We start from the raw sequence: 13,377 nt of genomic DNA on the forward strand, positions 1-13,377 counted from the left end.
AGACGAGCAATTTACAGTTGTAATGCCAATCATGAATTCATGTTCAGGTGAATGGGAACAAGTCACATTAGGATCTGCATCAACATTGTCAGTTGCATTTGGCATGAAATCAACAGTTGAAGATGAATTTAGTCCCCAATCCGTAGTTGAAGTTACATTTTGGCAATTCAGAGTAGGTGCTTCGTCATCTGTAAAAGCAGACAATAAAAAGCGGCATTTTAAACAAATGACAACAAATCTTAAAGAGCAACACTTTTCAATCCTCTTTTACCTTTAACACCATTTTTGAATAGGTTGCTTAGGTTTTAAAACCAACTTAAATATCATTACCTGTGACTGTTACAGAAAGAATGCACCTGCCAGTGTTGCGGGCATCATCAGTAGACGAGCAATTTACAGTTGTAATGCCAATCATGAATTCATGTTCAGGTGAATGGGAACAAGTCACATTAGGATCTGCATCAACATTGTCAGTTGCATTTGGCATGAAATCAACAGTTGAAGATGAATTTAGTCCCCAATCCGTAGTTGAAGTTACATTTTGGCAATTCAGAGTAGGTGCTTCGTCATCTGTAAAAGCAGACAATAAAAAGCGGCATTTTAAATAAATGACAACAAATCTTGTAGAGCAACACTTTTCAATCCTCTTTAACCTTTAACACCAGATTTGAATAGGTTGCTTAGGTTTTAAAACCAACGTAAATATCATTAAATGTGACTGTAACAGAAAGAATGCATCTGCCAGTGTTGCGGGCATCATCAGTAGACGAGCAATTTACAGTTGTAATGCCAATCATGAATTCATGTTCAGGTGAATGGGAACAAGTCACATTAGGATCTGCATCAACATTGTCAGTTGCATTTGGCATGAAATCAACAGTTGAAGATGAATTTAGTCCCCAATCCGTAGTTGAAGTTACATTTTGGCAATTCAGAGTAGGTGCTTCGTCATCTGTAAAAGCAGACAATAAAAAGCGGCATTTTAAATAAATGACAACAAATCTTGAAGAGCAACACTTTTCAATCCTCTTTAACCTTTTACACCAGATTTGAATAGGTTGTTCAGGTTTTAAAACAAAGTCAAACATCATTAAATGTGACTGTAACAGAAAGAATGCATCTGCCAGTGTAACGGGCATCATCAGTAGACGAGCAATTTACAGTTGTAATGCCAATCATGAATTCATGTTCAGGTGAATGGGAACAAGTCACATTAGGATCTGCATCAACATTGTCAGTTGCATTTGGCATGAAATCAACAGTTGAAGATGAATTTAGTCCCCAATCCGTAATTGAAGTTACATTTCGGCAATTCAGAGTAGGTGCTTCGTCATCTGTAAAAGCAGACAATAAAAAGTGGCATCATAGATAAATGAAAAAAAATCCTGAAGAGCAAAACTGTTCAATCCTCTTTAACCTTTTACACCAGATTTGACTAGGTTGTTAAGGTTTTAAAACAAACTTAAATATCATTACCTGTGACTGTAACAGAAAGAATGCACCTGCCAGTGTTTCGGGCATCATCAGTAGACGAGCAATTTACAGTTGTAATGCCAATCATGAATTCATGTCCAGGTGAATGGGAACAAGTCACATTAGGATCTGCATCAACATTGTCAGTTGCATTTGGCATGAAATCAACAGTTGAAGATGAATTTAGTCCCCAATCCGTAGTTGAAGTTACATTTTGGCAATTCAGAGTAGGTGCTTCGTCATCTGTAAAAGCAGACAATAAAAAACGGCATTTTAAATAAATGACAACAAATCTTAAAGAGCAACACTTTTCAATCCTCTTTTACCTTTAACACCATATTTGAATAGGTTGCTTAGGTTTTAAAACCAACTTAAATATCATTACCTGTGACTGTTACAGAAAGAATGCACCTGCCAGTGTTTCGGGCATCATCAGTAGACGAGCAATTTACAGTTGTAATGCCAATCATGAATTCATGTTCAGGTGAATGGGAACAAGTCACATTAGAATCTGCATCAACATTGTCAGTTGCATTTGGCATGAAATCAACAGTTGAAGATGAATTTAGTCCCCATTGCGTAGTTGAAGTTACATTTTGGCAATTCAGAGTAGGTGCTTCGTCATCTGTAAAAGCAGACAATAAAAAGCGGCATTTTAAATAAATGACAACAAATTTTGTAGAGCAACACTTTTCAATCCTCTTTAACCTTTAACACCAGATTTGAATAGGTTGCTTAGGTTTTAAAACCAACTTAAATATCATTACCTGTGACTGTTACAGAAAGAATGCACCTGCCAGTGTTTCGGGCATCATCAGTAGACGAGCAATTTACAGTTGTAATGCCAATCATGAATTCATGTTCAGGTGAATGGGAACAAGTCACATTAGGATCTGCATCAACATTGTCAGTTGCATTTGGCATGAAATCAACAGTTGAAGATGAATTTAGTCCCCAATCCGTAGTTGAAGTTACATTTTGGCAATTCAGAGTAGGTGCTTCGTCATCTGTAAAAGCAGACAATAAAAAGGGGCCTCATAAATAAATGAAAAAAAAATCTTGAGGAGCAAAATTTTTCAATCCCCTTTAACCCTTTACACCAGATTTGACTAGGTTGCTAAGGTTTTAAAACAAACTTAAATATCATTACCTGTGACTGTAACAGAAAGAATGCACCTGCCCGTGTTTCGGGCATCATCAGTAGACGAGCATATTACAGTTGTAATGCCAATCATGAATTCATGTTCAGGTGAATGGGAACAAGTCACATTAGGATCTGCATCAACATTGTCAGTTGCATTTGGCATGAAATCAACAGTTGAAGATGAATTTAGTCCCCATTGCGTAGTTGAAGTTACATTTTGGCAATTCAGAGTAGGTGCTTCGTCATCTGTAAAAGCAGACAATAAAAAACGGCATTTTAAATAAATGACAACAAATCTTAAAGAGCAACACTTTTCAATCCTCTTTTACCTTTAACACCATATTTGAATAGGTTGCTTAGGTTTTAAAACCAACTTAAATATCATTACCTGTGACTGTTACAGAAAGAATGCACCTGCCAGTGTTTCGGGCATCATCAGTAGACGAGCAATTTACAGTTGTAATGCCAATCATGAATTCATGTTCAGGTGAATGGCAACAAGTCACATTAGGATCTGCATCAACATTGTCAGTTGCATTTGGCATGAAATCAACAGTTGAAGATGAATTTAGTCCCCAATCCGTAGTTGAAGTTACATTTTGGCAATTCAGAGTAGGTGCTTCGTCATCTGTAAAAGCAGACATTAAAAAGTGGCCTCATAAATAAATGAAAAAAAATCTTGAAGAGCAAAACTTTTCAATCCTCTTTAAACCCTTTACACCAGATTTGACTAGGTTGCTAAGGTTTTAAAACAAACTTGAATATCTTTACCTGTGACTGTAACAGGAAGAATGCACCTGCCAGTGTTTCGGGCATCATCAGTAGACGAGCAATTTACAGTTGTAATGCCAATCATGAATTCATGTCCAGGTGAATGGGAACAAGTCACATTAGGATCTGCATCAACATTGTCAGTTGCATTTGGCATGAAATCAACAGTTGAAGATGAATTTAGTCCCCTATCCGTAGTTGAAGTTACATTTTGGCAATTCAGAGTAGGTGCTTCGTCATCTGTAAAAGCAGACAATAAAAAACGGCATTTTAAATAAATGACAACAAATCTTAAAGAGCAACACTTTTCAATCCTCTTTTACCTTTAACACCATATTTGAATAGGTTGCTTAGGTTTTAAAACCAACTTAAATATCATTACCTGTGACTGTTACAGAAAGAATGCACCTGCCAGTGTTTCGTGCATCATGAGTAGACGAGCAATTTACAGTTGTAATGCCAATCATGAATTCATGTTCAGGTGAATGGGAACAAGTCACATTAGGATCTGCATCAACATTGTCAGTTGCATTTGGCATGAAATCAACAGTTGAAGATGAATTTACTCCCCAATCCGTAGTTGAAGTTACATTTTGGCAATTCAGAGTAGGTGCTTAGTCATCTGTAAAAGCAGACATTAAAAAGTGGCCTCATAAATAAATGAAAAAAAATCTTGAAGAGCAAAACTTTTCAATCCTCTTTAAACCCTTTACACCAGATTTGACTAGGTTGCTAAAGTTTTAAAACAAACTTGAATATCTTTACCTGTGACTGTAACAGAAAGAATGCACCTGCCAGTGTTTCGGGCATCATCAGTAGACGAGCAATTTACAGTTGTAATGCCAATCATGAATTCATGTTCAGGTGAATAGGAACAAGTCACATTAGGATCTGCATCAACATTGTCAGTTGCATTTGGCATGAAATCAACAGTTGAAGATGAATTTAGTCCCCATTGCGTAGTTGAAGTTACATTTTGGCAATTCAGAGTAGGTGCTTCGTCATCTGTAAAAGCAGACAATAAAAAACGGCATTTTAAATAAATGACAACAAATCTTAAAGAGCAACACTTTTCAATCCTCTTTTACCTTTAACACCATATTTGAATAGGTTGCTTAGGTTTTAAAACCAACTTAAATATCATTACCTGTGACTGTTACAGAAAGAATGCACCTGCCAGTGTTTCGGGCATCATCAGTAGACGAGCAATTTACAGTTGTAATGCCAATCATGAATTCATGTTCAGGTGAATGGGAACAAGTCACATTAGGATCTGCATCAACATTGTCAGTTGCATTTGGCATGAAATCAACAGTTGAAGATGAATTTAGTCCCCAATCCGTAGTTGAAGTTACATTTTGGCAATTCAGAGTAGGTGCTTCGTCATCTGTAAAAGCAGACATTAAAAAGTGGCCTCATAAATAAATGAAAAAAAATCTTGAAGAGCAAAACTTTTCAATCCTCTTTAAACCCTTTACACCAGATTTGACTAGGTTGCTAAGGTTTTAAAACAAACTTGAATATCTTTACCTGTGACTGTAACAGGAAGAATGCACCTGCCAGTGTTTCGGGCATCATCAGTAGACGAGCAATTTACAGTTGTAATGCCAATCATGAATTCATGTCCAGGTGAATGGGAACAAGTCACATTAGGATCTGCATCAACATTGTCAGTTGCATTTGGCATGAAATCAACAGTTGAAGATGAATTTAGTCCCCAATCCGTAGTTGAAGTTACATTTTGGCAATTCAGAGTAGGTGCTTCGTCATCTGTAAAAGCAGACAATAAAAAACGGCATTATAAATAAATGACAACAAATCTTAAAGAGCAACACTTTTCAATCCTCTTTTACCTTTAACACCATATTTGAATAGGTTGCTTAGGTTTTAAAACCAACTTAAATATCATTACCTGTGACTGTTACAGAAAGAATGCACCTGCCAGTGTTTCGTGCATCATCAGTAGACGAGCAATTTACAGTTGTAATGCCAATCATGAATTCATGTTCAGGTGAATGGGAACAAGTCACATTAGGATCTGCATCAACATTGTCAGTTGCATTTGGCATGACATCAACAGTTGAAGATGAATTTAGTCCCCAATCCGTAGTTGAAGTTACATTTTGGCAATTCAGAGTAGGTGCTTCGTCATCTGTAAAAGCAGACATTAAAAAGTGGCCTCATAAATAAATGAAAAAAAATCTTGAAGAGCAAAACTTTTCAATCCTCTTTAAACCCTTTACACCAGATTTGACTAGGTTGCTTAGGTTTTAAAACCAACTTAAATATCATTACCTGTGACTGTTACAGAAAGAATGCACCTGCCAGTGTTTCGTGCATCATCAGTAGACGAGCAATTTACAGTTGTAATGCCAATCATGAATTCATGTTCAGGTGAATGGGAACAAGTCACATTAGGATCTGCATCAACATTGTCAGTTGCATTTGGCATGAAATCAACAGTTGAAGATGAATTTAGTCCCCAATCCGTAGTTGAAGTTACATTTTGGCAATTCAGAGTAGGTGCTTCGTCATCTGTAAAAGCAGACAATAAAAAACGGCATTATAAATAAATGACAACAAATCTTGAAGAGCAAAACTTTTCAATCCTCTTTAAACCCTTTACACCAGATTTGAATAGGTTGCTTAGGTTTTAAAACCAACTTAAATATCATTACCTGTGACTGTAACAGAAAGAATGCACCTGCCAGTGTTTCGGGCATCATCAGTAGACGAGCAATTTACAGTTGTAATGCCAATCATGAATTCATGTTCAGGTGAATGGGAACAAGTCACATTAGGATCTGCATCAACATTGTCAGTTGCATTTGGCATGAAATCAACAGTTGAAGATGAATTTAGTCCCCAATCCGTAGTTGAAGTTACATTTTGGCAATTCAGAGTAGGTGCTTCGTCATCTGTAAAAGCAGACAATAAAAAGTGGCCTCATAAATAAATGAAAAAAAATCTTGAGGAGCAAAATTTTTCAATCCTCTTTAACCCTTTACACCAGATTTGACTAGGTTGCTAAGGTTTTAAAACAAACTTAAATATCATTACCTGTGACTGTAACAGAAAGAATGCACCTGCCAGTGTTTCGGGCATCATCAGTAGACGAGCAATTTACAGTTGTAATGCCAATCATGAATTCATGTTCAGGTGAATGGGAACAAGTCACATTAGGATCTGCATCAACATTGTCAGTTGCATTTGGCATGAAATCAACAGTTGAAGATGAATTTAGTCCCCATTGCGTAGTTGAAGTTACATTTTGGCAATTCAGAGTAGGTGCTTCGTCATCTGTAAAAGCAGACAATAAAAAGCGGCATTTTAAATAAATGACAACAAATCTTAAAGAGCAACACTTTTCAATCCTCTTTAACCTTTAACCCTAGATTTGAATAGGTTGCTTAGGTTTTAAAACCAACCTAAATATCATTACCTGTGACTGTAACAGAAAGAATGCATCTGCCAATGTTGCGGGCATCATCAGTAGACGAGCAATTTACAGTTGTAATGCCAATCATGAATTCATGTTCAGGTGAATGGCAACAAGTCACATTAGGATCTGCATCAACATTGTCAGTTGCATTTGGCATGAAATCAACAGTTGAAGATGAATTTAGTCCCCAATCCGTAGTTGAAGTTACATTTCGGCAATTCAGAGTAGGTGCTTCGTCATCTGTAAAAGCAGACAATAAAAAGTGGCATCATAGATAAATGAAAAAAAATCCTGAAGAGCAAAACTGTTCAATCCTCTTTAACCTTTTACACCAGATTTGACTAGGTTGTTAAGGTTTTAAAACAAACTTAAATATCATTACCTGTGACTGTAACAGGAAGAATGCACCTGCCAGTGTTTCGGGCATCATCAGTAGACGAGCAATTTACAGTTGTAATGCCAATCATGAATTCATGTTCAGGTGAATGGGAACAAGTCACATTAGGATCTGCATCAATATTGTCAGTTGCATTTGGCATGAAATCAACAGTTGAAGATGAATTTAGTCCCCAATCCGTAGTTGAAGTTACATTTTGGCAATTCAGAGTAGGTGCTTCGTCATCTGTAAAAGCAGACAATAAAAAGCGGCATTTTAAATAAACGACAACAAATCTTAAAGAGCAACACTTTTCAATCCTCTATTACCTTTAACACCAGATTTGAATAGGTTGCTTAGGTTTTAAAACCAACCTAAATATCATTACCTGTGACTGTAACAGAAAGAATGCATCTGCCAGTGTTGCGGGCATCATCAGTAGACGAGCAATTTACAGTTGTAATGCCAATCATGAATTCATGTTCAGGTGAATGGGAACAAGTCACATTAGGATCTGCATCAACATTGTCAGTTGCATTTGGCATGAAATCAACAGTTGAAGATGAATTTAGTCCCCAATCCGTAGTTGAAGTTACATTTTGGCAATTCAGAGTAGGTGCTTTGTCATCTGTAAAAGCAGACAATAAAAAGTGGCATCATAGATAAATGAAAAAAAATCTTGAAGAGCAAAACTTTTCAATCCTCTTTAACCTTTTACACCAGATTTGAATAGGTTGTTCAGGTTTTAAAACAAAGTCAAACATCATTAAATGTGACTGTAACAGAAAGAAAGCATCTGCCAGTGTTGCGGGCATCATGAGTAGACGAGCAATTTACAGTTGTAATGCCAATCATGAATTCATGTTCAGGTGAATGGGAACAAGTCACATTAGGATCTGCATCAACATTGTAAGTTGCATTTGGCATGAAATCAACAGTTGAAGATGAATTTAGTCCCCAATCCGTAGTTGAAGTTACATTTTGGCAATTCAGAGTAGGGGCTTCGTCATATGTAAAAGCAGACAATAAAAAGCGGCATTTTAAATAAATGACAGCAAATCTTAAAGAGCAACACTTTTCAATCCTCTTTAACCTTTAACACCAGATTTGAATAGGTTGCTTAGGTTTTAAAACCAACCTAAATATCATTACCTGTGACTGTAACAGAAAGAATGCATCTGCCAGTGTTGCGGGCATCATCAGTAGACGAGCAATTTACAGTTGTAATGCCAATCATGAATTCATGTTCAGGTGAATGGGAACAAGTCACATTAGGATCTGCATCAATATTGTCAGTGGCATTTGGCATGAAATCAACAGTTGAAGATGAATTTAGTCCCCAATCCGTAGTTGAAGTTACATTTTGGCAATTCAGAGTAGGTGCTTCGTCATCTGTAAAAGCAGACAATAAAAAGTGGCATCATAGATAAATGAAAAAAAATCTTTTAGAGCAAAACTTTTCAATCCTCTTTAACCTTTTACACCAGATTTGAATAGGTTGTTCAGGTTTTAAAACAAAGTCAAACATCATTACCTGTGACTGTAACAGAAAGAATGCACCTGCCAGTGTTGCGGGCATCATCAGTAGACGAGCAATTTACAGTTGTAATGCCAATCATGAATTCATGTTCAGGTTTTAAAACAAAGTCAAACATCATTACCTGTGACTGTAACAGAAAGAATGCACCTGCCAGTGTTGCGGGCATCATCAGTAGACGAGCAATTTACAGTTGTAATGCCAATCATGAATTCATGTTCAGGTGAATGGGAACAAGTCACATTAGGATCTGCATCAACATTGTCAGTTGCATTTGGCATGAAATCAACAGTTGAAGATGAATTTAGTCCCCAATCCGTAGTTGAAGTTACATTTTGGCAATTCAGAGTAGGTGCTTCGTCATCTGTAAAAGCAGACAATAAAAAGCGGCATTTTAAATAAATGACAACAAATCTTAAAGAGCAACACTTTTCAATCCTCTTTAACCTTTAACCCTAGATTTGAATAGGTTGCTTAGGTTTTAAAACCAACCTAAATATCATTACCTGTGACTGTAACAGAAAGAATGCACCTGCCAGTGTTTCGGGCATCATCAGTAGACGAGCAATTTACAGTTGTAATGCCAATCATGAATTCATGTTCAGGTGAATGGGAACAAGTCACATAAGGATCTGCATCAACATTGTCAGTTGCATTTGGCATGAAATCAACAGTTGAAGATGAATTTAGTCCCCAATCCGTAGTTGAAGTTACATTTTGGCAATTCAGAGTAGGTGCTTCGTCATCTGTAAAAGCAGACAATAAAAAGCGGCATTATCAAAAGGTTACTTTCAGGATAGGAGTTAAAGATCTATATATATACACAATCAATTAAAGAAAGAACATGTAGTGCTTCAAATACTTTTGTAGACATTAAGTGGTATGAACATTTAGGAAAAGAAGAATTTCTGTCACAATTTATTTGATGGTCTTCAGATAATTTAAACATAAAATACTTACCCGTTGAGCAGCTCATTCCAGTATAACCTAGAGCGCATGTACACGCATACGAGTTCAACCCATCTGTACATGTTCCACCATTCAAACAGGGCTTAGGTTCACAGTCGTCAATATCTACAATAGGAAAGTGTGATTTGTTTTAATGGAAAAGACAAGGGATTAAGATATATTCCTCCATAATATAAATTGTGCGTATTTCATTAGAATGATATTGTCTTTGTCAAATAATAAGATTAATGGATTAATCAGTTAAATAAAAAGTACAAGGAATTACGACTTATAGTTTTCCATGATATAATTTGTCTTTATAAATCAATGAGATTGAAATTAGGAAGCTAAACTTAATAATAAAAGAAAATACTTTTTTGTTCTCAACAAACATACAAAGCAGCACCGATATGTCTTTTTGTTACTGCTATGCCATCGAAAAGTAACTTTAAGAAGAGGAGATATATATCTACATGTATGCTCAATAGTTAGAGGATGGTCATGTATATAGTCCTTCAGTCCCCTTTGTAGACAAAAAAAGCATATGAAAGTAAGAAAAGAGTAATTTTGACAAACATATGTGGTAATTATAATACAATTTATTTACCCGTCGAGCAGGTCATGCCAGTATAACCTGAAGCACATGTACAGGTATGAGAGTTGACACCATCTGCACATGTCCCACCATTCAAACAGGAATACGGATCACAGTCGTCAATATCTACAATGGGAAAGTGGGGGTGGGGGAGATGGGGTTAATGGAAAAGCCATCGGATAACGATATATTCCTCCATTCTATGAAATGTGTGTATTTCATCACAATTCATGAAGTGAGAGTAATGGTTTTGATTAGTTCGATGAAACATTCAAGGATACATGATATAGTTTTCCAGAATATCATTTGTGTTTATTTCATTATAACAAATATTTTTCTTTGTCGTACAGTAAGATTGTAATGAAGAAGCTAAACTGAATAATAAAAGGAATTAATTTTTCCTCACCAAAAAAAAATGAGCACCGAGATGACTTCTTGTTTTTGCTTTGCCATCAAAAGGTAACTTCAGGAGAGGAGATATAGATCTACATGAATGCTCAATAAATTGAAGAAAGAACATTTAGTCCTTCAGACAGCTAAATAGACATAAGGTGGTATAAATGTTTAGGAAAAGAAGAATTTTTGACAGCATTTCTTGGGTGGTCTGCAGAGAATTATGACACAATTAACTTACTAGTTGAGCAGTTCATTCCAGTATAACCTGAAGCACATGTACAGGTATAAGTGTTGACACCATCCGTACATGTCCCACTATTCATACAGGGCTTAGGAGAACAGTCGTCAATATCTACAATAGGATAAATTCAATCGAAAAAGACATGGTATTCAGGTATATTCCTCCATAGTTTGAATTGTGTGTATTTCATAATGAATTAATTAGTTGAATGAAAAGGACAAGGAATTATGATATAGTTTTTCATAATATTACTTTTGTTTATAAATAATTGAGATTGAATTTAAGAAGATACACTGAATAATAAAATACAAACTATTTCTTTCACAAATATACAAAGTGGCACCGAAATGACGTCTTCTAACTACTATGTCATCAAAAGGTAACTTTCAGGAGATCAGATGTAGTTCTATAAATAAATGCTCAATAGTTTGAAAGAGAGAGAGGATTGGTTTCCATCGAAATGAACCAATAGGGACAATGCAAATTTCCAGGGATAGATAACAGTTTCTATTGCTCAAGACGACTGTCTGTACGGTTCTGAATTGCGAAAAATCATCCTGCATTAATTTGTTTTTGTACACAAAGGCTGTGCCCCTGCATCGCTCTAAAGGCGAAAGGGGGGGGGGGCACTTGGGCGCTCTTGAGTTTTCGCAATTCAGGGGGCTGAACGCATGCCCTTTCGAGCTTTCACGCTCGCAGTGCACTACGATATAATAAGGTTCTTTCTTACGCGCTTGTAGTGTCCTTTGCGCATACATTAACTTCGTAACTTCCCTCTATAGAGGAAACCTGGATCCGCTGCTTTCAACTGCAAACTCTCTCTTAAAATCATACATCAATATATTTGTACGAATTTAGTGTTTAGTGTACCTATCGATATCTAAAGGAAAATTTGGAGTAGAAATATAAATCGCATATTTCATTAATGACATCAAATATTTACATGGAGAAAAGTAGGCCAATGGAATATCAATGATCGAGCGAACGGCACTGAATTCCAATAAAAAAGTACATTTTATTTTGTTGACAGGGAGAAATGTAAAGAAATATATTACTATGAACAAATATTTCATATAACAAAAACACCATCCGTAAAAGCCATAAGGCTTGTTAATGGAATGCACCGGGCGTAAAATAGTATAGGGCAGGTGCAGGAAAATGGAGATCGCGGGGAAATGGAGATCACCAAGCTTGAATCCATCACTGTCTGTCTGTGTTGGCTCCAATATTGCTATAGCGCCTTCGGTGGCCGTTAACAACACTACTGCATATATCCAATTCATTTTGAAGACTACAATATGCTCTTTCTCCAAGAAAATCGGAAAAATTGACCAAGGTAACCAATTTTGATCGTAACATTTTGCTCTGATATATAAACACAACTTTCACTGAATGTTTTGGTGTATGCAGATATTTAGGGGTGACTCTTAAAAAGTAGTTTTAAAATGAAGTTTATGAAGTGTGCCAACCATCACAGAAAACTTATGGCCATTGTATGTTGTGAATGGGTGTTGCACAGCACATTATGAATGGTGTCTGATCAGAAATGTGTGCAGGTAATGGGGAACACCAGGTCCAAGATTTATTATTATTATTATTATTGTTATATGTATTGGTATATAATGATCGACCAGCAGCACAAGGTTGAAAGGGTCAATGTACAAAGGTAGAGTGATGTCTATTATATACATGTACAATAGTATTACGAAACATAGTAAATAAATCTGTAACATAATGACAATACAGCAGAGTCATATTGCGTACGTTTATGTACATTACGTGAAAGGATGTACTAGCAGATGATATACAAGAGCAGGGGAAGGTATATGGCTCATGAAAATGAGATTGATAAAGCGAATGGAGTAAAGAGAGAGAGAGAGAGAGAGAGAGAGGATGGGGAAAAGGGGAGAAACAAAGAGAGAAAGGAAGAGAGAGATAGATAGAGAGAGAGAGAGAGAGAGCAGGGAATGGAATGATCATAATCAAATAAACATATTATTCCTAATTACATGTAATGCATTCATGAAAATTAAGACTATAGAGAGTCAGATTTCGGCGAGACAACAGTAATCATCATACTGTACCAGTACATGCTAGAAGAGAGAAAAGGGAAGTATAAAAAAAAGAAGGAGAGAAGTTTGAAGAGAAAGAAAGAGGGAGAGAAAGAGATGGGGGTTATTTGTTGTGAATGTCGAGTCTGCCGAGGACAGTCAATGACCCGATGCTGGTTGGTTAATATTTTGGGTCACATTGTTTCAAAATCGTTTAAAATTTACAGTATGTTCATTGGCTGCATATATCTCTTGCAAAAAGCGTTTGAACTAACCTTAACAATCCCTTTTTCATTTAAATTGTATTTAAAATGTCTTGATTTGTGACGGTCCCTTATTACCTGCACATGCAGGTAATGAGAGACCTTTGGTGCTGACGTCATTAATCATTGTTATCTTATTA

The 13,377-nt window shown here is 36.2% G+C and overlaps 1 protein-coding gene and 2 long non-coding RNA genes across 4 annotated transcripts; all 3 read right to left on the bottom strand.

Annotated features, from left to right (window-relative positions):
* Positions 1-729: 729 nt before the first annotated feature.
* Positions 730-1,973, bottom strand: LOC115928725. 2 transcript variants are annotated; one of them, XR_004066199.1, is made up of 3 exons: positions 1,859-1,973; positions 1,477-1,716; positions 730-952 (listed from the first exon to the last, which is right to left on the bottom strand). It is a non-coding gene; the product is annotated as an uncharacterized LOC115928725 (long non-coding RNA). The 2 variants fall into 2 exon arrangements; XR_004066200.1 differs by lacking the exon at positions 730-952 and adding an exon at positions 1,139-1,334.
* Positions 1,974-2,842: 869 nt separating this feature from the next.
* Positions 2,843-4,809, bottom strand: LOC115928568. The gene is made up of 4 exons (XM_030995902.1): positions 4,536-4,809; positions 4,154-4,393; positions 3,507-3,628; positions 2,843-2,863 (listed from the first exon to the last, which is right to left on the bottom strand). The coding sequence occupies exons 1-4, from the start codon at positions 4,789-4,791 to the stop codon at positions 2,843-2,845; spliced, it is 639 nt and encodes a 212-aa protein (XP_030851762.1). The 5' UTR covers positions 4,792-4,809.
* Positions 4,810-5,734: 925 nt separating this feature from the next.
* Positions 5,735-6,694, bottom strand: LOC115928779. The gene is made up of 3 exons (XR_004066213.1): positions 6,449-6,694; positions 6,067-6,306; positions 5,735-5,923 (listed from the first exon to the last, which is right to left on the bottom strand). It is a non-coding gene; the product is annotated as an uncharacterized LOC115928779 (long non-coding RNA).
* Positions 6,695-13,377: the final 6,683 nt, after the last annotated feature.

Source organism: Strongylocentrotus purpuratus, unplaced genomic scaffold, assembly GCF_000002235.5.
Source record: "Strongylocentrotus purpuratus isolate Spur 01 unplaced genomic scaffold, Spur_5.0 spur5_scaffold_3, whole genome shotgun sequence".
Lineage (NCBI taxonomy): Eukaryota > Metazoa > Echinodermata > Echinoidea > Camarodonta > Strongylocentrotidae > Strongylocentrotus > Strongylocentrotus purpuratus.